This window comes from Rhipicephalus sanguineus, chromosome 9 (assembly GCF_013339695.2).
Source record: "Rhipicephalus sanguineus isolate Rsan-2018 chromosome 9, BIME_Rsan_1.4, whole genome shotgun sequence".
Taxonomy (NCBI): Eukaryota; Metazoa; Arthropoda; class Arachnida; order Ixodida; family Ixodidae; genus Rhipicephalus; species Rhipicephalus sanguineus.
Genome location: NC_051184.2, coordinates 45,153,169 through 45,181,101, shown reverse-complemented (window position 1 = coordinate 45,181,101; position 27,933 = coordinate 45,153,169). Strand labels below are relative to the sequence as shown.

The 27,933-nt window shown below is 49.1% G+C and overlaps 2 protein-coding genes across 3 annotated transcripts in view; both read left to right on the top strand.

Moving 5' to 3' along the window:
* LOC119405083 (zinc finger FYVE domain-containing protein 9) overlaps positions 1-27,933 on the top strand; it is a 316,430-nt gene that overhangs the window by 195,673 nt on the left and 92,824 nt on the right. The window lies entirely within an intron of this gene.
* Positions 1-27,933, top strand: part of LOC119405080 (hepatocyte nuclear factor 6) — a 198,753-nt gene that overhangs the window by 85,603 nt on the left and 85,217 nt on the right. The window contains exon 3 of one of the 2 annotated variants that reach the window (XM_049419202.1): positions 22,566-22,613. The exons of the other annotated variant lie outside the window; for it this stretch is intronic. Coding sequence (XP_049275159.1) covers positions 22,566-22,613 — 48 coding nt within the window. The remainder of the gene's footprint in view (positions 1-22,565; positions 22,614-27,933) is intronic. 2 annotated transcript variants of the gene reach the window in all.

The following is a 27,933-nucleotide window of genomic DNA, read 5'->3' as shown; positions in this document are numbered from 1 at the left end:
TTGAATTCAGCTGCATAAGTAGAATTCTAAAAACCCCCCTCCCCCCCCCCCCCCCCCTCCTAGAGAGGAATTCAGACAGGGTGAACAGAGTGACGTACTAAAACAATAAACGGTAAATGAAAAATAAACAGTATGATATAATTTTCTAACGGCGTATATACAGCTTTAGCTCAGCGTTTGCTAACAAAAAATGCATTGCATTACGCTCAGAAATTTTTCTCAGCGCTCGTACACTTAAACCTTCGTTTCTAGATTCCAGTCGAGGCTTTTCACGGCGATGTTCGGTCCGAGAAAGGCCGGACGCTGTCTCCATGATCCCTTCGTCGTGGTGTGAGATCTCTGGTATCGTTCATTCGTTTTTTATTATTGCCGTAATAATTTCCTTCGTTCTCGACGTTTGCCCCGAGGTACAGAGAGAAGGAGCTGCGTTATAATCACGTTACACGGCGGCGTGGGTACTGGTGTAAAGGAGCGGGGGAAGAGACGTGTGCCAGCGCGCCGGATGTGGACGCAAGTTTGGCTCCGTCGCGTGACACGCCCAGGGGCTGCTCCTCGGGGGGGGGGGGGCGGTAATCGAGTTACTGCAGATAACGCTGCTCCCATGTCAACGTTCTCTGGAAGCGGACGAGTTGCAAAGAGCCCCGCGACGCAGCATAAGGACGCGCCGGGCGCCGCTTATCATTCGTTCCCGCATTTATCGAACTGCGAAGGCCGAGAGCAGGAACGCGCTTTGAGGACGTGATGAGGGGGGATCAATGTTCCGACGCAACACGGGGTTAGGAACGATGCCGTACATCCAGGATAGCCTTGTAGCGCCCACACAGAGTTCCAGTTAAGGATGTTTTAACTGTTCTGGAGTGTTCAAATGTGGGCAGCTAGAAGTAGGGATGCAAGGTTGGACTAACAGCAGAGCTTGTGGCCGACCTAGATTATGATCAAGGTCTTACTTAGTTGATCTTAATTAGCAGTGTATTAATTAGTATACTCCTAACTAGCGTTGTGTTACTAGCGCTGCCTTAATTAGTATAGTTCTAATTAGCAGGTCATTGATTAGCAAGGTAATAATTAGCATGATTCTAGTTAGAATGGTCTTAACTAGCAAGGTCCTCTCTCTCTCTGCTCCTGTCTATTTCTTTCTCTCTCTTTCTTATCCGCTTATCTGTTCTGTGTTTTTTTTGTTTTCTTCAGAAGGCACACGCATTGAGTTGAGTTTCAGAACTGTTAAAGCATCTTGTGCGCTTTTGTTTCGTGCCATTGATATTATATACGTGTATGAAAAAAACGATGAAATGTTATTTCATTGGAAACTTCAATATGGAGCCGTTGATTAACTATTTTCGCTGTTTATAGCTAATAATAATTAAGTTCAATGCGGCGTTAGCCTTGCCACGTAGAACCGGTAACAGTGCGCTGTAAACATATAATCACATATGGAAGGTATTTGTTCGCGAAAACTTTTTAATGGTTAGACTACTGGTTTGTGTTTATTTTTCTGTTTGCGGGTGTCTAGTACGAATATCTACGCATGTCAGCGCTTCCAGTTTGGGAAAGACCCAGAACATTACTACATGTCTTGTCTGCTAAGCGAGAAGGAGTAGCCGGTGCCACCATCATGGCACCAGCCTCTCCTATTTCATCATTTCAATAAAAAAACAAAAAAACATTCCACTTCACTGCTCCGACAAAAATTTCTTCCTTTCTTTCGTCCATTACAAGATTGTGAAGCGACGGCGTGACGTGTATTAAAAAAAAGGAATGGTTTCGAAACAACCACTGTCGGACTCAAAGGAAGATTGCTACCATTGTCCCATTGTCAGTCTTGTCTGGAAGTACAATTTTGTTTTCGAAAAATGAAAACAAGTGACCTATGGAATCGTCTGAGAGGGGTCTTTTTCATCCTCCGCCGGTCTCAACTACCGATGGTTGCTTCGCTTTACTCGATGAAGTTACCAGTCGACTATGTTTCCGCGATATCGACAAAAACAATTCGAACCGAAATTCTAGCCGAAAACGATCATATCGTGAAAGAAACAAGGGATAGAGAGAAAGAGAGGTGGTCTGATGTTATATATAGAGACGAGGGCGATCAATCTAGTTGGGAAAGGCCCATCATTGCAGTCCACCGGTTTGTCCGGCGGCGGGTTGTTTTGGCGGGTCGCGTTGAGCACTCTACAAGAGGGAGCACGAAAAAGAAACGCCCCATAAGGAAGGCTAAGCCAGGCGATTCACACTGGACGCCAACTGTGAAGTGTTTGTGTCTTTTGTATGTGCTTGTGTGTGAGTATGAACGCGTGCCTCAAAAAAAAAAAAAGAAAGAAAAAGAACAAAATAAAGAAAGAAGTCACGAAGCTCCGGGCTCGTAATCGTCGAAAAGAACTCGGCACGCACCCACCACCTTAACCTTCGCGGTGCTCGGAAGCAAGCCGGTGATTTTCGGCGTCATCGCTTTCTGGCCCTAACCTTGCGACGCTCCCTCCCGGACCGAGCAAGATGACCGTCTTTTGGACCGAGTTGGAAACCTTTCGACGAGAGTTGTACCCATCAATATAACGCGCAGGCTGAAACCTTAGCGTTGTCGTTGTTTTCTTTTTTTTTTTTTAACAAAGTGAACACACGTTCAATTGTCAGGTTGGTTTGTTCGTGTTTCTGTTCTGAACCGAGGTCATAGCAAACCCGAGCGGTCCACTGTGGGTTAGCCCGCTTCGCCACCAAATCCGAACGGCTGGAGTGACTGATAGGTCATTTGTTAGCGTCACAAACAACGAGCGACAATCTTGTTTCCCATCCAAGCACTTACGGCCAAGCACTTCCTTTCCTTAACGCGCCAGAGAGAAATATTGCGGTGGAAACTACAAACTCGCGCCTTTCTTAACCCGCAAACTCTGCGCTTATTTTTTCCTGCCACATACCCGTCACCCAAGTATCGCATTTACCCTGTCCAGATAGCAGATCTGTCGCATATCATATGGCAGTTCTCCATCAAATCTCCCGCCGGCACCCTCAAGCCAAAAAACTCACAGGGTCCATTATGCACTCACCTAAGACGACTAAATGGCGAAAGCCATCTTCTTTTTTTTTCTCAGTCAATGTATTGTTCCTGCCGCCACCCTCCGAAAGCTAAAGTGGTTATCCACCGAGTACAGAATCTGAGGCACCTCACCTGGTTTTGCACTGCCTCCGCGATTGGCTCACCTTTGACCAAGCTACGTTATCATGTGATGACGTCGTCACGTCACGTGACGTCATGATGACGTCACCAGGTGATGATTTTCTTGCATTACTCGTGTGAACGCTGGTCAATTTTTGCGTTTGATGAGGCGTCAAAGGCTTTCGCCTTAAGGATTACTAGTAGTGGGAAGCTGCGGGAGACTGCCCTGCGCAGCTCCGATCCCTTCAACCAGGACCGAGTCCTGAGGTGGGCTAAGGAAGCAGCGGGGGCCTACCACGACTGGTAGACTGACGTTATACCGCGTGAAGTGGTGACTCACGTCCGCCGGGAATGGATCACAGACCTCATGACGACGTCATCCTCTCTACGACGTCATCCTCTCATGATGACGTCATTCTCTCTACCTCTCTCTATTTCGGCCACTCCCCTTTCCGCTCACTCATTTACTTCCTGCTTCCCGAATATTCAGAAAATGACATTTGACAGTCATCATTTAACGCGTGTGTAGCACGAGAAACACACGTTCATATAGTGGTAGACACTCAATACTATCACCATTATAGTAGCTTGCGAACACAAGTGGGGCTACTGACGTGGGAGGCGGTGGTATCTGATCACCGCCGATGGGCCGATGCGGTCCCTAGTTGGTTTGATCGGTTTGCGCGACCGTTGGACCAGCGGGGGCGGCACGCGTTTCGCTTACAGAGACTGGGAGGGACGCCAGATCCGTGACGGTCGCTCGAAGTGTCCTAGTGTTAGAACCTGTTTACTGTAGACGCGGACGTCTCTGCAGTGTGTCCTACGCGATGAGCTTTCGTTGGAGGGAGATTGGCGAACGCTCGCTCTGATTCGAGCTTTCGTTGGAGGGAGCTTCGCGAACGTTCGCGCTGATTCGGAGCAGATACGACACGTAGTGGGATTCCCCGAGGCGTGCATGGGGTCGTGTCGTGGCGGCTGCATGGCGGTCCTCGGGTCGGCCACAACGCCGGTCCATTTCTCGAAATGTGGAGGCATTCTGGATTCCACGTTCTTCGCGAGGTCTGGAGGAGACACTGCTGAACTTTGTTTGCATATGTAGGCTTTATTTTATTATTTTTTTTGTGAAAGCGAAAGCTACAGGTGCCTCATCAAACGCGAAAATTAACCGGCGTCCCGCGTCGGCGGCATCAACACGAGTGATGCAAAAAAATCTACACCACGTGATGACGTCACACTTAGACGTCGTCATGACGTCGTTGTGACGTAACATAACGTGGCTTCACCGTGTGAGGTCATCGCATGACGTCTGCTTATTCAAAGGCGGGCCGATCCCGGAAGCATTGCAAAACAAGGTGATGTGCGGAAAGCGTACAATGCCTCGGATCCTTGAGGCATTGCAAAACCACGTCAGTTGCCGAAAGCTTTCTGAGGGTGGCGCGGGAGATTCAATACATTGAAATGGAAGGAAAAGAAGGTGGCTTTTGCCTTGGAGTTGACTGATGCGGATGCATGACGAACCGTGTGAGTTCCTTTTCTTTCTTTTTTTTTTTTTCCGGTTTGGCGATATGGCAAAGTTTGTGGCTTGTGCGCAGCTGCGAATGCGGACTGAACTGAACTGGCGACGTTGGTGACGTGAAAGTCGTGAGTGAATAAAAAAAATCACAGCATATCCACGGAGTGAATGATGATGAGTGGGCGAAGCTGCGGAGGTTCATCGGTAAACCGTGAATCTTCCGTGAATTCTGCCCAGTACATCATCACCGACGTGAGATCGGGCGCGTTTATACTAAAGGTTCGATGAGTTATGACGACTTGCAGCTCACTTTAATTTTACATGTACGCTGTGAATTTTCATTGTTTAGAAAACCATTGCTTTAGAAAACATCTGGCGTCTTTCGTTAAGCAGCTGGCGTCTTTTCGTTTTGCTTTAGAAACATCTGGCGTTCTTTCGTTTTGCTTTTACAAAACATCTGGCGCCTTTCGTTGGTTTATTTCATCAATCAACGGCGTTTTGAACAAAATTTTTATTGTTTAATCACGCACAGGAGAAATCTCACCAGGCACTACCTTGGAGGTAAACAATGGCTGCTAATGGGAATGAGAGACAGAAGAAGTCGGCTTTTAGCTAACACTTACACTTCTACTTCTACTAACGTTTCCTACTGGAACATGCCAATGGCTGCTAATGGGGAATGAGAGACAGGAGAATTCGGCTTTTAGTTAACGCGCACGCTGCGAATTTTTTGTTGTTCAACAACGCACAGGAAAAATCTCCCATCGGCACCACCTTGGAGGTCAAAGCGTAAGACTAGTTACGCACTACGACTACGACTACGAGGGACGAACGGGTGCCGCCTTAAGGAGCTTCGCCCCTAAAAAAGTTCACAGCAAGGTATATATGAACTGTTAGCGAAACTTCCATAAAAGCCTAGGTGTCAAGTAATTGGCGGCTCGTTGCCACCGAGCCAATATTGCGTGGCCGCCATCTTAGTAGGGGCAGGATTAAACGTCCGCTTTAGGCGAAGAAAAGGGAGCGTTTTCCTTCCACGCCCTATAAATTAAATGTGGCAAATTTTTCCGGACGGATACTGCCCAATAAGCATCTTTGTGTTACAAGTTTCTTCAAGAAACCTCGAAGTCTCGGCAAATATTATTCGAGATCAGGTCGTCAATACTCATCGAGATATCCTACTTTCCTCGGGAACAACTATCTGTTGTTTCAGCGTTAACCTAGCGTTTACATTAACAGAGCGAAACAAGTTTATCTATAAGCGGGCACCAGCCGAAAATAGCATGTTTCCGAGGTTTCTGGGCAAGCACTGGCTTCACTTTAGCCAGTAAGGGGATCCGAGAGCTTATACTTCAGCATTTCTTAACTGCGGATCAGTTTAGGGACTGCCCTGTCGTTCTCTCATGTCTGGCGTTGGTGTCGCGCAGTCTCACGTCTCGCGTTGGCGTCACGCAGGCCCCACGTTTGATACACATAAGCCGAACAGGATGCACGTTTGGAACGCCAGCGCTCGCTTGCCCGTGAACGCCAGCGTCACCGAAGGGCTAATTCGTCTGTCCGAGCCAGCGAGTTTAAGCTACAGCGAAATGCCAGCGTCGGGAGTTAGACACAGATCTACCGGAAAGAGAAGCGAAGGCGAAACACCAGCGCCGGAGTTAGACGCACCGCGCTCGGAGCAGCAAACAGTAGAAAAAACAGTAGAAAGGAGACCATATAGAACAGAAAATAGAAGATCGCAAAACAAATCAGATAGTGTCAAGAAAAGAACAGAAAAGGATATAAAGTGTCACATAAGAACAAACACAAAAAGAACAAATACAAAAAGAACAAAAAAGAGCACATGAACACAGGAAGAGAACACAAAAGAACAAGAAAGAGCAGATAAACACAAAGCAAACACACGCGAATCACTGCTCCGCAGTCCTTCCAGATGTCTCTTGGGGTGTAACTGGCCTGTGTATTTATAAATTTTGATAACCTATGGATAAGCTCCATCCGCAAGACCGCGATGCTCCTGTAGTTCACCCCAGGAAGCTGGATTTCTTTCGATGCGCAGAATAATGTCTCTGCTAATGCATACATTAAACATGTTAAAAAAAGTGTTAAAAAAATTTCTGGCTGATTACTGATGTCGTAATGTCTGATAAAATTTGTCGGGCGATCAAGCCTTCTTATCCAAAACCAGCGACAGATACGTACGTCTACTACGACAAAATTTCACGTCACAAGAAAGGAGTGGGATATTTCATGACATTTTTTTGGAACTTTTCGCATAGAGACTCATGCTTTTCGGCCGTTACCCGCCACGGTGGTCTAGTAATTATGGTGCTCGACTGTAGACCCAAAGGTTGCGGGATCGAATCCCAGCCGCGGTGGCCGCTATTCTTTGGAGGCGAAACGCACGCTAAAGAGCCCCGGGTGGTCGAAATTTCCTGAGCCCTCCACCAAAGCGTCCCTCATAATCACATCGTGGTTTCGGGACGTAAAACCTCAACAATTATGTTAAGGCGAAAGCCTTATATGCCTCATCAAACGCGCAAATTGACCGGCGTTCCCCGTCGGCGGCGTCAACACGAGCGATGCAGAAAATCATCATGCGATGACGTCACCATATTGCGCCATAATGACGTCACAGATCGCGGAAATTTGTGACGCCATCGTGACGTCACGTTGAGGTTACTGTAACGTCACATGGTGACTTCACATGACATACTTGTTCGTTCAAAGGTGGGTCGATCACGGAGGCAGTGCAAAACCACGTTAGGTGCAAAAAGCTTTCGGGAGGTGGCGGGGCTGAGAAGAATACATCGACTGAGAAAAAAAATGAAGATGGCTTTCGCCTTCGAGTCATCTTAGATGAGTGCATAAGGGACCCTGTGTGTTTTTAATTTTTGGCCTGGAAATTCAATATCAGCTTACTGCTCGGCCCTAGTTGAGTACGTAGTGTTCAAATCGCTCACATTTTCTGCTAAACACAGCAGAGTTGCTTTCTGTTTTGGAAGGGGACATGCACTTCATGGGTGAAGCTTGTGTTTTTAAGCGAAGCTTTTTACAGGTTACAGATATCGGTGCCGGAGGTGGAAAAGATCGCGAAATACCACCCGGCGCCGGCGAGTGTATACGGAAGCGGGTGCACACAATGGCGGTCCTCTTAAGGTGCGCCGGTCGCGCGCGTATTTGCATGCGCCGTAGGCCGATTTTTCCGCCACACGATAGCGGAACGCCTCTCCGCTTCACGGGAAGCTGTACTTTGGCTGTACTAGCTTAGAAACCACGTGATGTAAACATCCAGCCGCAAGTTCCACATGACGACCGAGGAGTCGGCAGTGATTCGCACAGGAGCATACAGTCGCAAACTACCCGTGCTGCTCGACAAAACTCACAGCCTCTGCAAGGACGCGTTCATGAAGAGCCTGGTTTGGATTAAGGTTGCCGAGAAGGCTGGAATAAGCAGAAGGGGTAGCAGCAGCGAGTCGGCGTGCCCCAGCATATCTCGCTTTTGCACAGCCTGGCGAATTCGCCGCCGCTGCCGGCCCGTCCGTTTATGTAGCTTCTGCTGGCGTATTTCTATAACTACGGTTTTCTATTCCATCGCTTTGCACGCAGAACTTGAATTCTGCACTAAATGCTCAGGAAACTGGCCTTTATTCTAGAAGTGACGAAGGCGGCGGAGGCATGCATGAGGGGAAGAACAAATGTGACCGTTTCCGACGCGCGCGTACGCGGTTTTCCGGCCGCTCTGACATTTTCTCTTTCTTTTCGCTTCTCAAACGTGAACGCGCATTAAAAGCGATATCTCAAAAGCAGGGCACCCAAATGGGCACTGTGGGACTGAAGAGGTTGAGCAATCACCCCGTCGCATTGTTCTGTGCTTTTTACTGCTTCTTTTATTGATTACTCAGCCCCGGGGTGAAGGAATGAGGTTCAGCTGCTGACCAAATAGAGATTTCTTGGGTGTACGTGTCTAGCATACCGCATTTGCTTTGCGAAGAGCCGTCGGGTTGAACCTCGAAGCGGAGCCTGAAAGTTACGCGGTCGCTCATGCGTTCGCCTAAGACGACTCCAAGGCGTAAACAGCCTTTTAGATGCGAAGTATCTTAAGGCGGAGCTCAATCCGGTGGTGGTGGTGGTGGTGGGGGTGGTGTGCGGCGTGACCGCCCTTACTGCGCATGCGCATACCCTCTCCACATACCCTCTCCCCTTCCCCTCTCCCATACCTCTCTCCACTCCCCCCTCTCCCCTCCCCCTTTCCACTCTTCCTCTGAAACGCGGGCTAGACGTGCCGAAATTCTCTCCTGCGCAACGCCGCGATGAGCTCGAGCGCATGCGCGTCCCCTCCCCTTCTCTCTCCTCTCCTACGCTGCCCCCCTCTCGCCCGCCTGTCGACCGCATTCCCCGCTCGCCCTGTGAGAATTAACGGCCAGGCTAGATGGAAGATACGACGCGCGTAGCGTCCCTCTTCGCGTTCCACGACGCGAGGTCGGTAGCATGCCCAATGAACGCCAACGGAACGGGATCGTGCAAGTGCTCCGGCTTCGCATCGCCTCATGGTCCCCTTTAGCGGGAGATGGTGTAACTTTTTTCTTTGTTCATGTTCTACTTTTAACGTCTTAGCCTATTGTAATGACCCCCCCCCCCGCAGTTTTCTGCATCTCACCTGGTGTTACACTGCCTTTGACCACGCGACGATGCCACGTGTACGTCATTATGTATGACGACATGATGACGCCACAGATGCTGGTGACTTGTGACGTCATGGATGAGTTGGTGTGACGTTGAGTACATGTGACTTTTGGTACGCTGAAGGACACCCGTCCATTCACTTGTGCATCACGTGACTTTTAAACGACTTTTATTTGCTCTTTCTTTGTTATGTGTACGCCGCCGCCCATAGGCGTGCGCACAGGGGGGGCAGGGGGGGGCGGCCGCCCCCCCTAATCATCTAAGAGGGGGGCGCAAAATCTGCCCCGTGCATTGACCTTTTTAGTCACCTAAGAGAGGGGGGCGCAAAATCTGCCTCATACATGGACTTAGTAGGGTGGGGGGGGGGCGCTGCGATGAACCTTCGCCCCCCCTAATGGGGAACCTTGCGCACGCCTATGCCGCCGCCAACAAGGTCCCGCAAAGTATCATCAGGTCTCGCGAAATCTCGCAAAGCCCGTTGACTCACGACACATATAAGGCTCTCGCCTTATACAGGGGCACATTATTACACAGTGACACATGATTAGCGAAAACACTCTAAAAAAATAACACAAATAGGCAGTTCTCAATTCGAGCGAGATACACACAAAACAAAGTTGAAAAAAATTTAAAAACTGCGTTTAAAAGCAAAGTTTCCGAGCTTTGGCCGTTATTTAAAGGCGGAAGCCTTAGATGCCTCCTCAAACACGAGAAGTGGCTGTCGGCTTCCAATGTCGGCGTCAGCGCAAAGTGATGCAAAAATGTCATCACGTGATGACATCATCGTGGCGTCACTATGGCGTCGCATAACGGGACGCCGCACGATGACGTAATTATACGATATAGTCGCTTGGTCAAACGTGGCCGATCTCGGAGGCAGTGCCGCAAAAGCACGTGAGATGCAGTAAGCTGCGATGCCTTCGGCACTAGAGACAGTGTACGGGGGGGGGGTGAGGGGGTAGAGAGGTCAATGCAATCGACTCAGAAGACGCAGAAGAAGATGGCGTTCGCCTTGGAGTCGTCTTAGGCGAATTCATATGGGGGACCGTGTCACTTTCGTTCTTCGATTACCCCCGCACGACGTCGTACATCCGCCCTTTTTCAAACGGCCATGAAAGTTCCTCTTAACAGCATGACTGCAAGGTACATCGTTGTTACACTTTTTTGGTTTAACAAAACCTCGGTTTGTGAGTTGAATCACAAGCGTAACTGAAACGCCGGCATATTTCCCCCCTCACTTTGGGAATAAGTTAGTTGAAAGGAGAGTTGACACCTGAGAGAACAGTGTGGCTGTAGTCAAAGGTCACCCGGGTGATGTCAACAGGTGTTCGAGTGACGCATAAATGTAAGCATGGAGTCCTTTGTTTATTCTTTTCAGTTGCAACCTTGCGCCACGTTATTTACACTCATCCTTATTTTCGGGACGGCTCAATGCTCTCCCATAGCAGAGTACACGTAGTAGTGCCCTAAATTGTCAACCATTTATTCAAGCACATTACTTCCAGTAATGTTCGTGAACGGTCGTGTAAAGAGGAGTGCGTACAGCTTTCACATAGTTGAGTGCAAAGAACTCTGTATTGTCAACACGGCAGCAATGCAATCGGATGAGAACGTCTCGTGAGAGCAAGGCTTTCGCCTGTGCTCTACTTGGCGTTGCCTAATTGGACTGAGCTTTCTTGAAGTATGCATGGCGGGACTGGGATCAGCCGGCGTTTAATAGTATGTCGTTGTTAAGTACCATGCTAAGTGTCATGTTAGGTATTGTGTTAAGCACCATGCAGTCACGGATGACCAGCGCTGAGTCACCGGGTAACACACACACACGCACACACACACACACACACGCGCGCGCACACACACACACGCACGCACACACACACACACACAGACACACACACACACACTAGATGTATCGCATACCACCGGCGTATCAAGTTGTACTTCCGGCTTCAAGTGGCACTGTGCTCCAGAGATGCTGCTTTGATTCAACGAACGTGGGGCATTACTACACCAACCTGCTAGAGAGAACAACATCGCCCGACGACGTACATCTACCTATAGGCCAACAGCAGTCACGTGTTTCTTCCCACACGTTCCGGAACTTCCTGTTTTCTTTGCCACGTGCCGTCGCTGCGCGTCTCGTAGTTCTGTTTGGCAGGGAAAGCAACGGAAGATGTGAGGCGTCGCGTCGAAGGCACTTTTCGTGTTTCTGCGCCCCTCCGGCGCACGCGACATCTTTGTCGGCAACAACCCTGGATACTTCGAAAACTTTTTTTTTCCCCACAGCATTTCACCTTTCGTTGCTCCTCACGTCCCGCCATCTTCTCTTACCTGCCAGTACCGTTTTATCTTTTATTTCTTTTTTCTATACTCACCGGCTCCTGTCCCGGTGTGTTTCCTACACTTTTCCTTCTGGCGACGTGCCACTCATGCCTGACTCGGAACTGACTGACATCCAACTCGTCTCTCAGGTGTTCCGGTTCTCACACCTGCCGTCGTAGCCGCGTTACACGTTCATCGCGCTGTATGGAGCCAGAGTGCGTGAGCCTTCGGGTTCGCTGAACTCTGCTGCTTCCTTGTAAGAACGTGAACTTCGTACTATTACCTCCATGGTCGCTAAGACGCAAGTCTCGTACCGACTTCGTCGCACAGTGGCGCGCGCTTAGCAATAAACTAGACGTAGTGGAGTGGCGTAGTCATGGTGGGTGGTTTCAATGTTCGAACAAATCCCCCCTTCAACATTTTTTTTGTCTTTTATATGTATATATATATACATACGCCCATGCAAGAACACAAAAAGTACTTATTACAATTTCTGAATTCGACGCAGAACGTAAATAAAACGCACTCCGACCTAAAGCGACACCTTGGTGCCGCAAGAAACTTAGATGACTTAAGAGAATGGTGCTTTGGTCCTATACCTTAGGTTTTTTCCTGGTGTCTGGTTGGAGTGCGAATGCTAAAATGCCTGAACTGATGCGCAGATTTTGTGCAAAAAACCGCGTTGCGCAGAAAACCGCGTTTTGTAGGCGACCAACGGCGGGAGCGTTTGCCGACAATCTTTGCAAGGCTAGATCAGCTTGCAGAAAACAGCACTTCTCCTGCTCCTCCTTTTGAATTTAGGAGAAAAAAATGTAAGATATACACCATTTTACGGACGCGCTCAAGCGCCGCCATCTTGGACTGATAACGCTGCAGTTTTGTATCCGTATCAAATAAACAAACAGTGCTACGGTGAACTCGCACGCTCGAAAACTCTTGGGCCGCTACATTCAACGTTTCATGACCATGATCGTTTCATTTATGACATAGAAAGCCGGCAAAACAATCGCTTATCAGCCCAAGATGGCGGCGCCCATGAATCGAAAATAAAATCTTGTAGACAGGTCTGTGTTTCCTCGATTCCTTCACTACACCTCGTAGGAATAAGCGATGACGTCTGAAGATGCCTGCGCGTGGACAGCGAAGGGGGATAGCTTCGGTTTTTTGACAGTTCAACGTGCCAGTACATAACGTTCATTCCGTGTCGTGACGTGCCATATGCGAAGAGCAATGCGAGTTTGCTTACACTTCTAGATCTCGGAAGGAACGCACCCGAGAGGCACCGTCATCCTCTCGCTCTCTCACTCTCGACAATAGACCGATAAACGAACTAACTCTTTCTCAAGACTCTGCTTTTGTGTTCTCAGTGTGACGAAGGCGCGCGCTGTCTCAATCGGCGCATCGCGCTAACGAACTCCACCCCCGCCCGCTCCGAAAGGCTGCGTTCTGGAGTCAGAGTTGTTCGGAAGCCTCGAGGTTAAAGACCAAGTCCGTCTGCCGGGGCGGCAGGCAGCGGGTTGCATCGGTCTCTTTCTAGCAGCGTGGCTATAACACGGATCCCTGCGGAGGATGGTCGGAAGGGGGTGTCGGCCGGAGTACATACACGGTGAGGGCGCGAAGAAAAGGACCAGCGCGGCGTTCACTCGATCGCGAATCGAGAACTCGGGCGCCTCGCTGGGGAGGGCTAACCGGATTAACCGCGCCGCCGCCGCCGCTTCGGCGCTTCAACGCCCGGCGGTGTATAAACGACACCTCCCTGTTCGTCCCCGCGTGTCTGCTGAGCTTGCGTGTGTATATATATATTTCTACGTTTATATCCCGGGTTCCGATTGCCGAATCGACGGAGGCGGGAAGTAGTATTTATAAGCCTTCTTCGGAAGAAAGACAGCGATGGTTAAAGCGAGGATGAGAGAGAGAGCGAGCCGTTTCCGAGAGGTCGGTGTACAGGGTGGCGGCGTGGAACCAGCTGAGTAAAAGGTCAACACTGGGAAATCGTGCGGAGTTTGGGTTCCGGCTAGCTTCCCGTTCTCTCTCGTACCGTCTCTACGTATACTTTGTCTCGAAGTCCACCGCTGTCCGAAGCGCCGTTTGAGTTTTGAGGACTGCACGTTGTTGAGTATGAGGAGGGGGGGGGGGCGGAGGTGGAATAGGGGAGGGCTGCTTCGCTCCTGCACGGAGTTTTTTTTAGTCATCGCCTCGGGGCTACGGAACTTTCACGCAGTTTTCTCCGAGAGTGCAGCGAGATTTGAAGTGTACCACTGGCTTGATAAGGAGTGGAAAATGAAAAGCAAAAGAAAAACTCCAGAAAGTTCCACTCTCAGGAGGTGGGTGATCAGAGGAGCTGACGGACGCACTCCGGCCTCTGCTGTCGTCTCCGACCTTAGTCCATACCAACGTTACTCCTCGTTCCACAGAAGCTTTCTGCACACCAGTAAAGTGGTGTTCAGCTGCCTCCGTGATTGGCCCATCTTTGACTGACCGTCGATGTCTAAAGAGGACGTCATGTTACGTCATGTAGTGGCATCCATAGAGTTTCCTACAATACCTACTAGAGGGAACTCTGGCGCTAGTGTCTATGGGAGCTGCAACGCATGACGCTTCAGCCAGCATGGGAATGATGGGTAGTACACAAATTTGTCTAAACTTCGTACTTTCGGCTCCGTTTGGCTCCGCGTCGGCTGCATCCGCTTTGTCGCAAAACGAAGTTCAGCAAAAGTCAGCAGTTTCACTTCGCCACTTTAACTTCTTTAGGCTCAGCGCTTCAAATCTGGTCACGAAGTTCACAACGATCCATTCTTTTATCCGAAAGAAAACTAAAACATAGCAATAAACAAAGCCACAAGTACGTTTGAAGCCGCAAGCACGAATACTAGGCAAATTTGTGTACTACCCATCATTCCCATGGTAGCTGAACGATCGCAGCGCCAGAGTCCCCTCTAGTTAATTTTAGGAAACTCTATGGTGGCATCATCTATGGCGCAGCAAATTCTGGCGATCTATGACGTCATGGCAACGTCGCATGATGACGTTATTATCTTGACGTCACCGCACTCTCGGACAAGGCCAGGTGGGGTTTTTGTTCGTGGATGGTCGCGGACGGACGCTGCAAAATCAAGGATGTGTGTCATGCAAAAGATGACGTTGAAGATACGAGCTACGAAAGGGTGGGGATTGCAGAATTTATTGCGCCATGGTTTGCGATGAGGGATTCCGGTATTTCGCGGAGCGATTGACGCGACCGGTTGCACGATAGTGGCCGTCAAAATGTGATGCGCTGTTCTTTAGAGATTATATGCGACCTCGACGCTTTTAAAAACTTTCTTGGTTAAACATGCCCGATCCTCATGCCGCATTTTTGAAAACTACAGGTTTTCAGCGCTATACTTCATTGCCAAGTGAAAGCTCTGACGCGAGGGAAAATATCAACCATTCCGGACGCTGCACGCGCTGTTAGTGAAGATGGCTGGCCACCTGCAATTCTCACCAACGAAAAATGTTATGAATTTGTCTGCAGAATGATAAGTTGACTGTTCTGAGCTGCTGCTGTTGCAACAGTGAAACTAAAGTTTGCATTAAAATATCGCCCTTATCCAATGACGGAAGATTTCTAACGTTGCAATCGCCACGTGACAGCTTCTTCACCCTAAGCGTACGGTGCACTTCCAAAAAAAAGAAAAAAGATTAATTTCTATCTGCTTCAGGACTCTTAATAAAGTTTTGTGAATGAATGAATGAATCTGTCTTCGTTGGCAACGCTGTTTCACCGTCAGGAGTTTCCAAGTGAGCTTGCTGCCGTGCCACTACGTGTTCATCCGTGTCAGTTCGCTTGAAAGCTCACACTGTCCAAAAGGATTAATGCGTAACGATCACCTGAAAGCCCGCGTCTACGAAGAGGCAATTAAGGCGCCATAGCTTCACCCCCTGACACGCTGGATGACATGACGAGAGGCGCGAAAACAAAACAAAAAAAGGCTCTCAGAACAGAAACAGTAGTTCCGCGAGAGTGCTTCAAATACTCTTTCGGTTGAGCGCGGCCGTACTCAACTCTAAGGAGCGCCGTGCTCGCTTTTTTTTCCCTCTGTGAAGTTGGCCACCTGAATCAGTTCTACTATCCCGCGAATTCATCGCCTCCCACGGACAGCGGCGAGAGTTCAATTAGTGTTATCCATCTCTCGCGCGGCCTCTCACGCCGAACAATGAGCGACGCCGCGATGGGGGAAGTAGCCTTCCAAGAAAGAAAAAAAAGAAAAAAAGTTCTCCATACGTAAATGAAGTGCGACGCCCTTTTTTCACGCTCATTTACTGACCCCCCCCACCCCCCTTGATATACGTATTCTCTTGCTGTTTCTTTAGTTGTAGGCCTTCTCTTGCTTGAGAATCTAGAAGTACTCGGTTCAAATGGAGGCTAGATGTGCGCGTCTCTATGCATGGATAGATGTATGTGAGAAAGCGTGCGAGTAAGGAGTGTAGGGGAGCAAGAGGGGGTGGCAAGTCGCTTAAGAAATATGGTGCGCCTTTGGCGCCGCGATGAAAAGCGAATTAGAATAGACGCAGGCTACTTTTTCTTTTTTTTTTCATTTTGCCACCCTCTCTAACCCTATCGTTCGCTTTTCGTTCCGTTATTATGTCCGTTCTGCGTATTTTTCCGGGTTCGCCAATCTGTTTATTTGCTTTTCGTTATTTCTGGAGCACTTTTCTTTCTCTTCGAAAAAAAAAATAGGAGAGTAGTTCATAGCGCACCGTCATCTCGTCGACGCCACTGCTTGCCGCCTCTGCAATGTATAGTGTTGTTCACGACTGATAGACGAATTTAAAAAAAAAGGAAAAAAAGAAAGAACAAAGAGAGGCTCGTTGCTGGTAAGAAAGTTCCGTTCTTTCACCTTTCTTACGTTTTTCTTTCTTTTCTTCTATACGTAGCTATGTCGTCACGCAGCTGTACGCAGTTTTGTCGGGGTTCGGAAAGGTTGCAAAAGACGGAAGCGCTGAGGAACAACGGAGGAGGGTCTTGACTATGGGTGGAGTAGGGTTTGGGGAAGGGGGGGGGGGCGCAGGAGCGGGGGGGGGGGAGTCAATGCCGGCGTGGGCTCATGGTATGATGGGGGAGCTGCTACCACCTTTTTCTTTCGGGTGCGGAGGCGGCCGAGGAAGGGGTTCCTTCAAGAGGAGGAGGTGGGCGTGCGTTCATCAGCAGTCCATTTATTTCCAAACGAGCGCTCGCGATTTCACCCGAATGCCTTCGCTTACGCATACTCTCCTACCATTTTCTTTATTTCTTCTTATGGTGATCTTTCCTAACTTTTATGTGGTTCTTTTTCCAGCGCGATCTTTCTACAGCAGCACGCGCAACCGTCGACTAATAGAGCAACGGAGGGTAGCTTCTTTTTTTTTTTTTTTACCCGCGGCGGGTGGCGACAACTTTGTTGGATTCTGAAGGGCCTGGCCACGGCAGGGCACATTTGACAGCTGCGAACATCGTTTGTCACCGAGTCGTCAGTTGTTCTCTCGCGTTAAAGAGGCGGAAGCGGGAAGAAGGTTGCGTGAAGCTTTTTCGTAATAGGAACCGGTGACAGGTCATTGACAGCGCAGTATTGGAAAGAGCACGAGAATGAGAAATAGTTAAAGTACGGTGCCTGCTATGCAATCTCCGTTAAAAAAAAAAACGCATCTGTAAGCAGGTTTGTGCATACTTTCAGTGTCAAGAACAGCGTGAGCTGTAAGTATGCTTGTAGTTCCCGAAAAAAAAAACGAGACCTATCAGTCGCGATACTCAGCTGATACCGTAGATAATTGATCATACTACATTATGATCCAACTGATACCGAGCTCATTGAGAGAGAGGGCTTCTTGCGGCAGTGGGCATAATACAGGCTGATGAATATTACGACGGAGTTTTCATACAGTTCCCTCGCGTCCGCATAACTTTGCGTGCGTCAGCTCATGTCTCTTTGAGATGGCTCTCTACCGAAAACATCCGACGTCCGCCCATTCTCAGGTGGTGGATTGCAACTTTGGGAGTACGTTGAGAATCAAGATGTGCTTTTACAGTTGAACCCATGTGCAATCGGTTCTTACTGAGTTGCACATGGACGCATTATCTCGTTAGCATACATAGGACGAGCTTCAAAAAAAAAAAGTAAGAAAAGAAATTCAGGAACTCTTCCCCTGTCTGGAAAATGCGGGCAAGCTAAGCTTGGCGTGTGCGAGCCTGATCTAATACTTTGTTTCCTTCTGTCTTTATTTGTATCCCCGACGAAAGCGAAATGGCTGTGATTGGTCGCGGGCAGGGCGTGAAGGCGCGCCTACGCAATTGGTGCATCGTGTCTAATGACTCATGTTCCGGCGCCTGCGCCGGAACGTGAGATCGTGCGTTCGTATCCAGGCAACAATGAAATGTGGTAACATGAAATGACAAGTATCCTCGATAAAAGATCAGATTGCCATATCAGAAACGGCTGATCGCCAACAAGCTCACGATCAAGAAAACATCAATTATTGGAAAGCGGCGCGTATCAATAGGCACATCACCGGCGCACCTTCCAAGGCCTCATTTCTGTACCCGGGCATGTGCTTGGTTTTTCGCGTACAACGCCACCACCGGAATCTGTGACTCATAATAGGCTCCGATTGAAAGAGTTCGGGGTTCGTGGCAGATATCTTGGGAACCATTTCATCTCTTTCCGTATCGAAACGGTGGGCACAGCCAAATGAAATGTTCTCAGTCACATAACTAGGGCTTAAGTCAACGTGCACAATTGGGTTTCATATCTACTATTGGTTCTACGAACGGTGATCTCGGATACTGTGACACGACGTCCGAAAGCTTCCCGGTAAAGCGGATGGCTTTTTCAGAAGCCATGATCGATGCTCTGCTGCCGCTCTCGCTAACGACGTTTCAACACGCATTCCGTAATTCGCTTCGTTTACCTTCGATTGCGTGATGTGGCGCATCATTACTATACTTCGTGCGTCTTGGGCGGTATGATTCCATTGGCTTGATTTCATCGTCGTGAACTGATTGGATAATGACTCTCATTGCAGCCGAATGGAAATTACGAAAGCGTCGGCAATGTTAACACACAAACTAGAGAGCCTATCGTACTTTTTTTGTGTTTTATTCAATTCTCCTTGACGAACATCACGCTTCTCTGGTATTCAGTCTAAGGATGGACGATCGATAGCTGCTTCTTACTTTGAGTTTAGCCCAAATGGAAATCGTTACAGCTAATTCCGTACGCTATGTTACGACGTTTTGAGAGCTCTTTTGGGACTGCTGGCTCGGCTTTTCACTCGAGCACTTTCGCCCGCCTTTATGCAATCTCCTCTGCGTTGTATCGTAAGACAACGGGTAGACACGCTCTCGGTGGATCATATTGTATAAGTTATGAGAGAGAGAGAGAGAGAGTGAGAGAAGCAAGGAAAGACAGGGAGGTTAGCCAGACAGACGTCCGGTTTTCTATCCTGCACTGGGGGAGAGGGACAAGGGGTGAAAAGATAGACAGAGGAAGAGAAGAGGGATGGACACAATCACGAGCACACTTGGGGGAGCACATCCAGTCTACACGGCAGTCGCACGGATCTGTTGACTTTAAGTACTTCAGTGGCGTTTTGATTGCCTTCTGTGCCTTCGAGGCACGTGTCCGCGGTCCTAGAATTTTGTCTGCAGAAAATGGTCTCGAGTCCAGTTGGTTCAGGAACACCCGGAGCGGGCATCTCCGAGTGTCATAGCGAGCGCAGCTTCACGGGACATGCTCAATTGTCTTTTCGGTACCGCAGTATTCGCATGTAAGAGGTCCGATGCGAAACTTGTGCGCCTTTGTGAATGCAACGCCTACCCTAAAACGGCATAAAAGCGTCGCGTCGGAGCGGGAAATTCGCGATGGTAGTTGTAGCTTCAACTAAGGCTCATGTTCAGATGGATGACGCCTTTGGAAGCTATAGGAGACGACCAAAACGTGTATATCAATGGCTACCAGGACATACCGGCATGACTGGTAATCTATTAGCCGACGAAGCAGCCAGATCGGCCCCTCAAGGAACTAGAGTGGCTCCGATCCCTCTGTCAAGGACTGATGCGGCGAGACAACTTGATTTACTGGTTCGAAATCGTAACACTAATGAGTTCGAAGTGTTGTGGACATTGTCAACTATATCCGCTTCGAGTCGTGCTACACAGAGATCTACTTGAGCCAACGAGGACTCGGTTAGCTCCTCGTTTAGCGCGTGAAGTTTTGAGCATCACAATAAGGCAACACCAAAGGAAAACTGCGTTACGGGAGGCTGATTTTCGGTCCGTCATCAGTGCAGGAGTGAAGTGGACAACCGGCAAGCTTGAGGTTCTAGACCAATGGGTTATCAACAGTCCGGCGATTGCTACATACAATGTAGCTAAGATTGTATTCACAGGCAACAGCGTTCGTGGCTGAGGGAAATGTATTGTGAATGCTACTTCCTACCGCTACCCGTAGCGAAGAGTCACGTTTCTCCGCGAAAATTCAGGCGGCACACGAGGGTTTAGCGAGGGGTATTTACAATGCAGTCGCATGTGCTGCATGTACGCGGCATGGGTGCCAAACGAAATGCTAAGAAGAAAGAGATGTCCCAGTGCGCATTGAAGTTTTATTCGAACTCACAACAAGACAAGTGTGCCATCTTTCGAAAAGTCATTTGAGAGACTTTAGTTCACGACCGATGCCACATACCCGTGAAGCATTGTATCTGTCACTTAAGAGAGAGAGAGAGATGGGAGAACGGCAGCGAGGTTAACTGAAAATGAAACTTGTGGTTCGCTACCCCACATTGGGAAAGGAGGGAAAGACGGCAAGTAGAGCGGAGACAAAAAAAAAACAAGCGTTTCTATATCCCCCATAAAAAGGTGCTGCAAAGTTAAAAAGTGAGCACCCATCGACTTCCGGCGTGACGACTGTACAGTTTATGGCGCTGTGAAACACCACTGCTGCTGCAATTCAGCGCTTGTGTACAAAGAATGCAGTACTGATGGGCAGGTTTTAGCTTGTGGGTTGTCATGAAAGCTGGACGAATCAACCAATGGGGTGCTGACGAAAGCTACTTTTCGCGTGAACGCTTCATTGAAAAAATCTTTAAGCAGGAAACAGATGGTGCGATCTTGCGTCCGACCCGACGTCCGACGTGCCGAAAGGCTGAGAAGCGGCACGACGCTCGGATCCGGAGCGTTTCGTGGTACCGGTACGCCCGATCGGATATCCGTCGCGCGGCACAATTTTGGCATTCTTAGTCGTCCGACCGGCGTGACGACGACACCGTCCTATCGCCATAGCAAATGATAGCGCCGCAGACGTGTGACGTTGCGCTTCTGGTGCCACCGGCTGGTTCCTCCTCGCTCCAAATCACTCCGGTCGAAACTACCAAGGTATTTGTCTATATCGCCGCTCACGGCTGCAGGAAAAGCGATCGGCAGCGGTTTATTTATGAGCCGAAACAGTTCATATATAGTACCTAAAATGTGGCTCTGCATAGCAGCGCCCACTGCCAAACCACTCGCGAGATGGGGAGCGCTGTTCCGCAGCTAACAGCGACACCGGCCGCCTCGGCGAAGCGGTTCGCTTCGCTTCCACGTTTGCACTGCACACCGAAGGCGTCGAGAAAATCCAATCGCACATATTAACGCACAACATAAGAGTACATTCGTTCATCGTTTCGGTAATAACAGGCGATCTATGACTAGCTCGCGCTGGATCGCAAGCGGCCCAGCCGCCGCGGCCGCCTAGGCCTACCGTCCACATCGGTGGCTGTCAGCGGTATACCATTGTGGTGGCGGGCCTGTTGTGGCGTATTTGTCGCTCGCAAAGGCATGGTTTCATTGACTATGTTCTTGTAAAATGAGGCAGTGTTTTGTAAAAGTAGTTTGTTTTGTACCTCATGGCGATGACACGCAATTTTCCGAGCGTACGTGGCGTTTGCCTGAACGCGGCGCCGCACGTCGGCTGAGATGCAGTATCGTATCGTGTCGTGTGTTCATGCGCTTTAGAATGGTCGTGATACGACTGAGACAGGCATATAGTGTTAGAACGACTATTCCCTTTTAAGATACCACATAATATCTGCCTGATCCTGCCGCGAGCGCGTAATGGAAGTGCAGTCAACCACGAAAGTTTACGGACTACGCGAGCGCGGGGCCAAGGGCGTCTTCGCGACGTTTCCGCTACGTCAGCGGCGATCGACAGCTGCGCTACGCCCAAGATCTATCCTCCCTTTATCGAAGGCCTGGCTATTTTCTTATTGAGCACAAATATTTTCCACCTTTGTCTTCTTAACGCGACGCGCTCTTCAGCAGCCATGACTACGGGCTTCTGTCTCGAGAGCTATCTATCAGCATGAATGTTATCAGTTGCAACCGCTCTCACAAAGTGATATCTACCCAACGGCACACCGTTCGAGGCATGCCGTGATAGCTGTGATTCGGCTATCAAAGTAGAAGTGTGACTGTCATATTGCAGAGAAACGCTTTGCGGGAACAACAACGAAAAAACAATGCGCTGTGCGCCAGTAGAAAACTGATAAGCCAGTGAATAACGAGAAGACCCATTTCCGGGCCAGCGCTGCGGTCGACGATAGGCGGCGCGGACAGGCAGTTTAGCACGCACTCGCGTAGTCCGTAAACTTTTGTGGTTGACTGTACAACAGTCTTTCTTTTGTTCGCAGTAGAACGTGAGACGGAAAGCGAGGGGACGCGAAATAAGACCGCATGCGTTTACGTACTTGCGTAGCGTGGGCTTTGTAGCTTATTTTGGAAATTAACGAAAAGTCTAGTGTCAAGCCTAACGATGACGCATTTCGACCGTGTCGCTGTAGTTGATCGCCGCCCATCCATGTGCTAACCAAACCTTACCTCTTTTTTTGTTTCTTCTCTGTTTTGTCTTCTAGGTACGTACATGAGCGACGTTCATTTGCCGTTTAACTCCTTACCCTTTGGTGAGAAGGACTACATCTCTCTATCTCTCTCTGCATATCGCTCGGTAGCACCTTTACCCCCCCTCGTAGAAGTCACGTGCTCACCGCATGCGCCTGCCCACAAATGCACCAACAGAGCCCGCACCTCCCATTTTCACGTATGCTGTTGCTGCTTCTGTTTTTTTTTTTACCGCAAGCATATGTTTTGCCCGAATATCGAGAAAAAAAGATATAGCACCCATGTTACGCCACTATGCCGTAGCGTGCCTTGCCGGCAAGCATACGACACTCACAGAACGCACACACCGCACGCATGTCGTGGCTCGTCGCACCGAGATGTTTATTGTACACACATTGCGCATAAACGTGCTTGTCGGAGTATAGAAGTGCCGTTTAAGGTTTATCCACATGCTGGTGTTGCAGAAGGCAAGAGTCTGAGAAATGCGAAAGACTTGCGTTCCAGTGAAGAGCCGGAGCCACATCCGTTCGGAGTTCTGCGCGAAACATCATCGTTGGTAGCGGAACTAACGTAATCAGTCGCCGAGATTCTGTGTTATGAGGTTTGGTAATGTTGAATCTCATCACTCGGCGCATTTTGCGCGAGTACGCGTCACACGAGGACACGATAGCGAGGAACGTCAGACGGACTTGAACAGCGTACCAGCGCCGTTAGCGCGATGCCGTGGTGTCGCCGCTCCGCGTTGTTATTTCTTCGCTGCATGTGTTGATATCTCCGTCTGTTTCGACGTGTGCTGTACGAAATACCGCTGCGAAGGTGTCTACATCTCATGACAGCGTTTGGCGCTTCAACGAGCGATTTGCTGATTTCTTTTAAAATACCCCGCTGAGAAAGCGGCGTGACGGCTTCGCTGGCCCTGAGTTTCGCGCTTTTTGTTACGCGGCGAGAGGCTGTTAAACGATTAGCCAACTTGAAACTGAACAGAACTCAGGATTTTTATTGGGAGTGTGAACTTACGCTTCTCCGTCATACCGCAGAGCGCAGCGGTGAAGCACGCTTTACAGAACCTACGACACGCGGTCTCCCGTTACCGCTCGGGCGCGCTTTCAGCGCCCGGAGTGATAGCCGGGCCCGGGCCCGATGCGGCCGCAGGCGGCGGCTCCGAGCCCGGCCCCCTTTCGACAAGCTCCGCCCCGGGTCCCGCCTCGCTGAATCAATGGGGAGATAGTTGAAAAGAAAGGGAGGGAATTCAGTGATGCAGTATGCTAGCTCCGAATGTTGGTAGTGAGGGAGAAGGTAGGGAACAGGCCAATTTATTGAGGGAGGCCCGAACAATCCGTTCGCCCGCGCGCTCGTCCCCAGGGAGACGCAGCAGGTTGTTGCTGCGCGCTCTCTTCCCTTTCGTGGTCACCCTAACGGTGAGGTGTCAGTCACTCTCGCCGTTCCATTTTTAAGGGAGGCGGCCGCTTCACTCGCGCCGGCCAGCCATGCAAACGGGACGCCCCACCTCTAAAGCAGTCGCCCACGTTCACCCCGTTCTGTCTCCGTCTGTCATTCCCCCCGCGCAGGTCAAGCAGGCTCGGCTCTCTTCCCTTTTTTTCCCTTATCACTTCTCCGTTCGCTCTTTCTCCCCTTTCCTACATTCGCTGGAAGTTTCCCACCTTCTTGTCTCTCTCCCGTTCGCGTACTCCCCAATATCTCTCGCTCCCTAGGCTTCGTTACTAACGTATCTCGACTAGTCAGAGGCTCTCCCCCACTTCCCCCTGTTCTTTCCTTCCCCAATTCGGCTTGGAAGCTTGCCTCCTTTCTTGACTCCCTTTCGTTCGCACACTCCCTAATCTCCTTCTCGCGCCTTCGTCACTTCCGTATATCGGCTAAATCAGAAGCTCTTCCCCCTTGCCTTTCACTCTCCCATTCCCCAATTCCCGGCCACTCTTTCCCTACTGCCACGTCGCGTTTGCGACGCGATGTCCTTGGGCTAGTAGTCGGCACGATTTGCCGGCCAGGTGTTTGTGGGCGTGGGGCGTTATGGGTGACGCCGCGCGCTCGTGTTTGTGTCTCACGGTTGCCCCGGGATACGAATTCGTCACAACCGAAGGAGAGGGAGATGCGGAGTCGTTTTCAGCCGGCGGCAAGGATGCGACATAGAGAGAGAGAGAGAGGTTGTTTGCCTGTGGTGAAGGGAGTTCGGGAGGGAGGAGTGGGTGGTCGTGTGTCGCTGGACGTTCGCTAGTTGCTCCCTACTTTTCCACCCTTCTTTCCTTCGCTTAGTCGGCGACAAACACTGGCTTCGTTTTACGTTCGCGAACGCTTCACAAAGGGGCGTCATAGGGTAACGCGTGGGCGAGGAGAAAGAGAACATAAAGAGAAGAGAACGGATGTACTCCGACATCTAAGAGCGGACGCGGAAAACCATTTGTTTTGTATTCATCCATACTGATCTATTGCTTTATTCTACGGGCGTATGCCAGCAGCGCAAATTCTCGGTGTGCTTTAAGCATTATCTACTTGCGTCTTTAGTTCGTGCTATCTTTTCTATCTTTTTATTTCTGTGATGCCCCGCGTGAAAAGGCTATCGCTGTTCGCAGTCATTTATCTCGAATAGGAGGGGAAAAAATACACGACAAAACTATGTATACGATATCCTATTGGCCTAACTACTCTCTTTGTCTATTTCTTTCTTTCTTACTTCGTTACTTTATATGAAGGAGATTAAGGAGATGAATTTATGACCGCACGCTCGCATATTGAGTAGTAGTCTACGGGTCGGGATTTTTTCAGCGCTATGCATGTTTGCGTGGTGGGTTTCATCGTACAATAGTACGAGTTGTCCGCCTCGGCGGTACAGTGGTTTTGGTGGTCGGCTGCTGACCCGAAGGTCGCAGGTTCGATCCCGGCCGCGGCGGTCGTATTTCCACGGAGGCGAAATGCTAGAGGCCCGCGTACTGTGCGATGTGAGTGCACGTTAAAGAGCATGACGTGGTCGATTTTCCGGAGTCCTCCACTACGGCGTGCCTCATATTCATATCCCGCATATTCTTGTTAATAATAACAGTGGGAGTTCGCCCTTTTCCCGTAATCTTCATGTGAGCACTGTCTGCACAAATTGAAGTGAAGAAAAAAAAACTTTATTAGGTCCTGCAAAACGCGACTGGGTCGCCGGCAGGCTTAGCTTGCCGGTCCCTAGGTGGGAGTGAGCCAAGTCCGCTGTCTGCACAAATGTCTGACGCTTTCGCCATTGAGTACCTCACTTCGCTGTTCTTTGTTCCTCTATTGTTTTTCTTTTCCTTATTCGCATATGGCTTTAAAAAACAAAGGAAAGAAAAAAACGAAAACTTGCCGTGACAATACCGCCAAACGGCGGCGCCGGCTCGAAAGGCGGCGGCGTCGTTGTCATGGCAACCGTTTGCCTATGGGCGAGACTGTCGCGCTGTTTAAACGAAACCGAATGACGCAGCCTGTTTGCTCGCTTCGCCTCGGAAACATGTCGTTCTGCTTCGCCGGGCAAAACAAGGTGAAGAAAAAAATTGCGACGACAGAAAACTACTGGTGTGCAAACCGAGCCCAGGCTTTTTTTTTTTTCCTCAGCAGGGTGTACGCGACTAGACACCAACAAACGCTGCGTTCTTTTTTCGCAACTGTATCGGTCGGCTTTCGCTTTGTCCCGTTGTTCCCCTGCTTGGAATTCGCGAACGTGACTTCCATGGGAAACCGGCGTGACACCTGTGGACCTTAAACGCTCCACTTTTTCTCTTCTTTGACGCGTTTACTGAATACCCAGACGAGGAATTTGTTTATAGGGGGGGGGGGGGGGGGGGGGGAGGGAGGGCGCATTCTCGTCCGAACGCGTGAACACTATTATTTCTTATGACGACTTCGTAGGACCGTCTCGGAATGATAAAAACGCTCTTCGCGTGAAACTGGTGTTGTCCAAAAAAAAAAAAAAAGATTTCGGACAGCGGATGCATCACTGATCACCTCTTCACTCTCGCTTTTTTTTTCATTTGGATGAGAAAGCAAAGAATGTAGGCTGCGTTAGAACCGGCTATCCCAACACCACGAAACTGATATCGAGTTACTAAACAAGAAAAAATAACGAAATAATCAAACATGTTATGTACAGGCGCGATCAACGTTGTACGAAGAATGTCTTTCTAGGCCGAGTTCGAAACGTACAGGGTGTTCGCACAGAGTACCGTAGATATAATCTATAGAAACATTTTTCATGCGCTTGCAGACGTAACGATGAAGAGAAATATTAATGTTAGTTGCATCCCCCAAATAAATAATGGCCCTAAGGCTTTTTTGAGGCACTAAATTTTTACTTTTATTTCGATGCAAGCTTGTAGGACGTGTAGGACGCTTGTAGGACGGCAGGACGTGTAAGATTTTGGGCCTCTCTTGTGTATGAACTCGGTAATTGTTTTGTGTTATTGCTGCTGTTTATTTAGCTGTCCTAGCTTGATTAAGCGCTGTATTAAAGGATGGTTTGCGAAAAAATCACAATGTTACGCTTACAAAGGTCTACAAGTGAATATTACCTGGCGAAAATTTTCCTTCCTGGATATCTCTGCTGCAGTGCTTTCAGCAATAACTTTTTCAAAGGGGTGGAGTGTACGCATGACGGAGTGTGCGTCGGGAAAATAGGTGTGTAGTGAGCTTCTACGTAAACCGCAGACAACCACTGTACAAATGTTTCCAGTACCAAGTGTCTGCTCAGTTTGCATAAACTCAAAAACGTCTACAGTTGAGACCGAACGCTGACTTCACACCTTGGTGTGAAAACCTCGGCGGAATCTGAACGTTGTCTTACAAAGTAGTAATAATAATAATAATAATAATAATAATAATAATAATAATAATAATAATAATAATAATAATAATAATAAATAAATAATGAGCTTCGATTAACTTAGAATATGTAAATACGAGAACCAGGAAGTAGTCAGGCCTACTATATACTTTACTATACTTTATACTATATTTACGAAACTCACGCAAGTTGAAAAACGCGGCACACTGAAGCGGACAACGATATACAAAAATAAAATTCTAGTTACCTTGTGCTCTGAAGCCATGGCACAAATGAAGACAGAGGTACGTTAGCCGAGGTGGAATGTCTGTCCTGGATGTTTTTACTATTTCAATAGAAATGGTCAGACATACATATACAGGATGAGAACACACAGAATGAAAATGTAGCTGGGGAAGTCTTCCCTGGTACAGTGATCAGAGCCGGTGCGGTGTGGTGTGGTGGATGGCAAGTTTTTCCTATCAGAAACGTTTCACCGATTCGCTGGCTTCTGCTTAACTGATCTGCCGTATCTGACAAGAGCTGTTTCCTCAGCTTTCTGTAATCTCAGTATGTTAAGGTTCACTGTT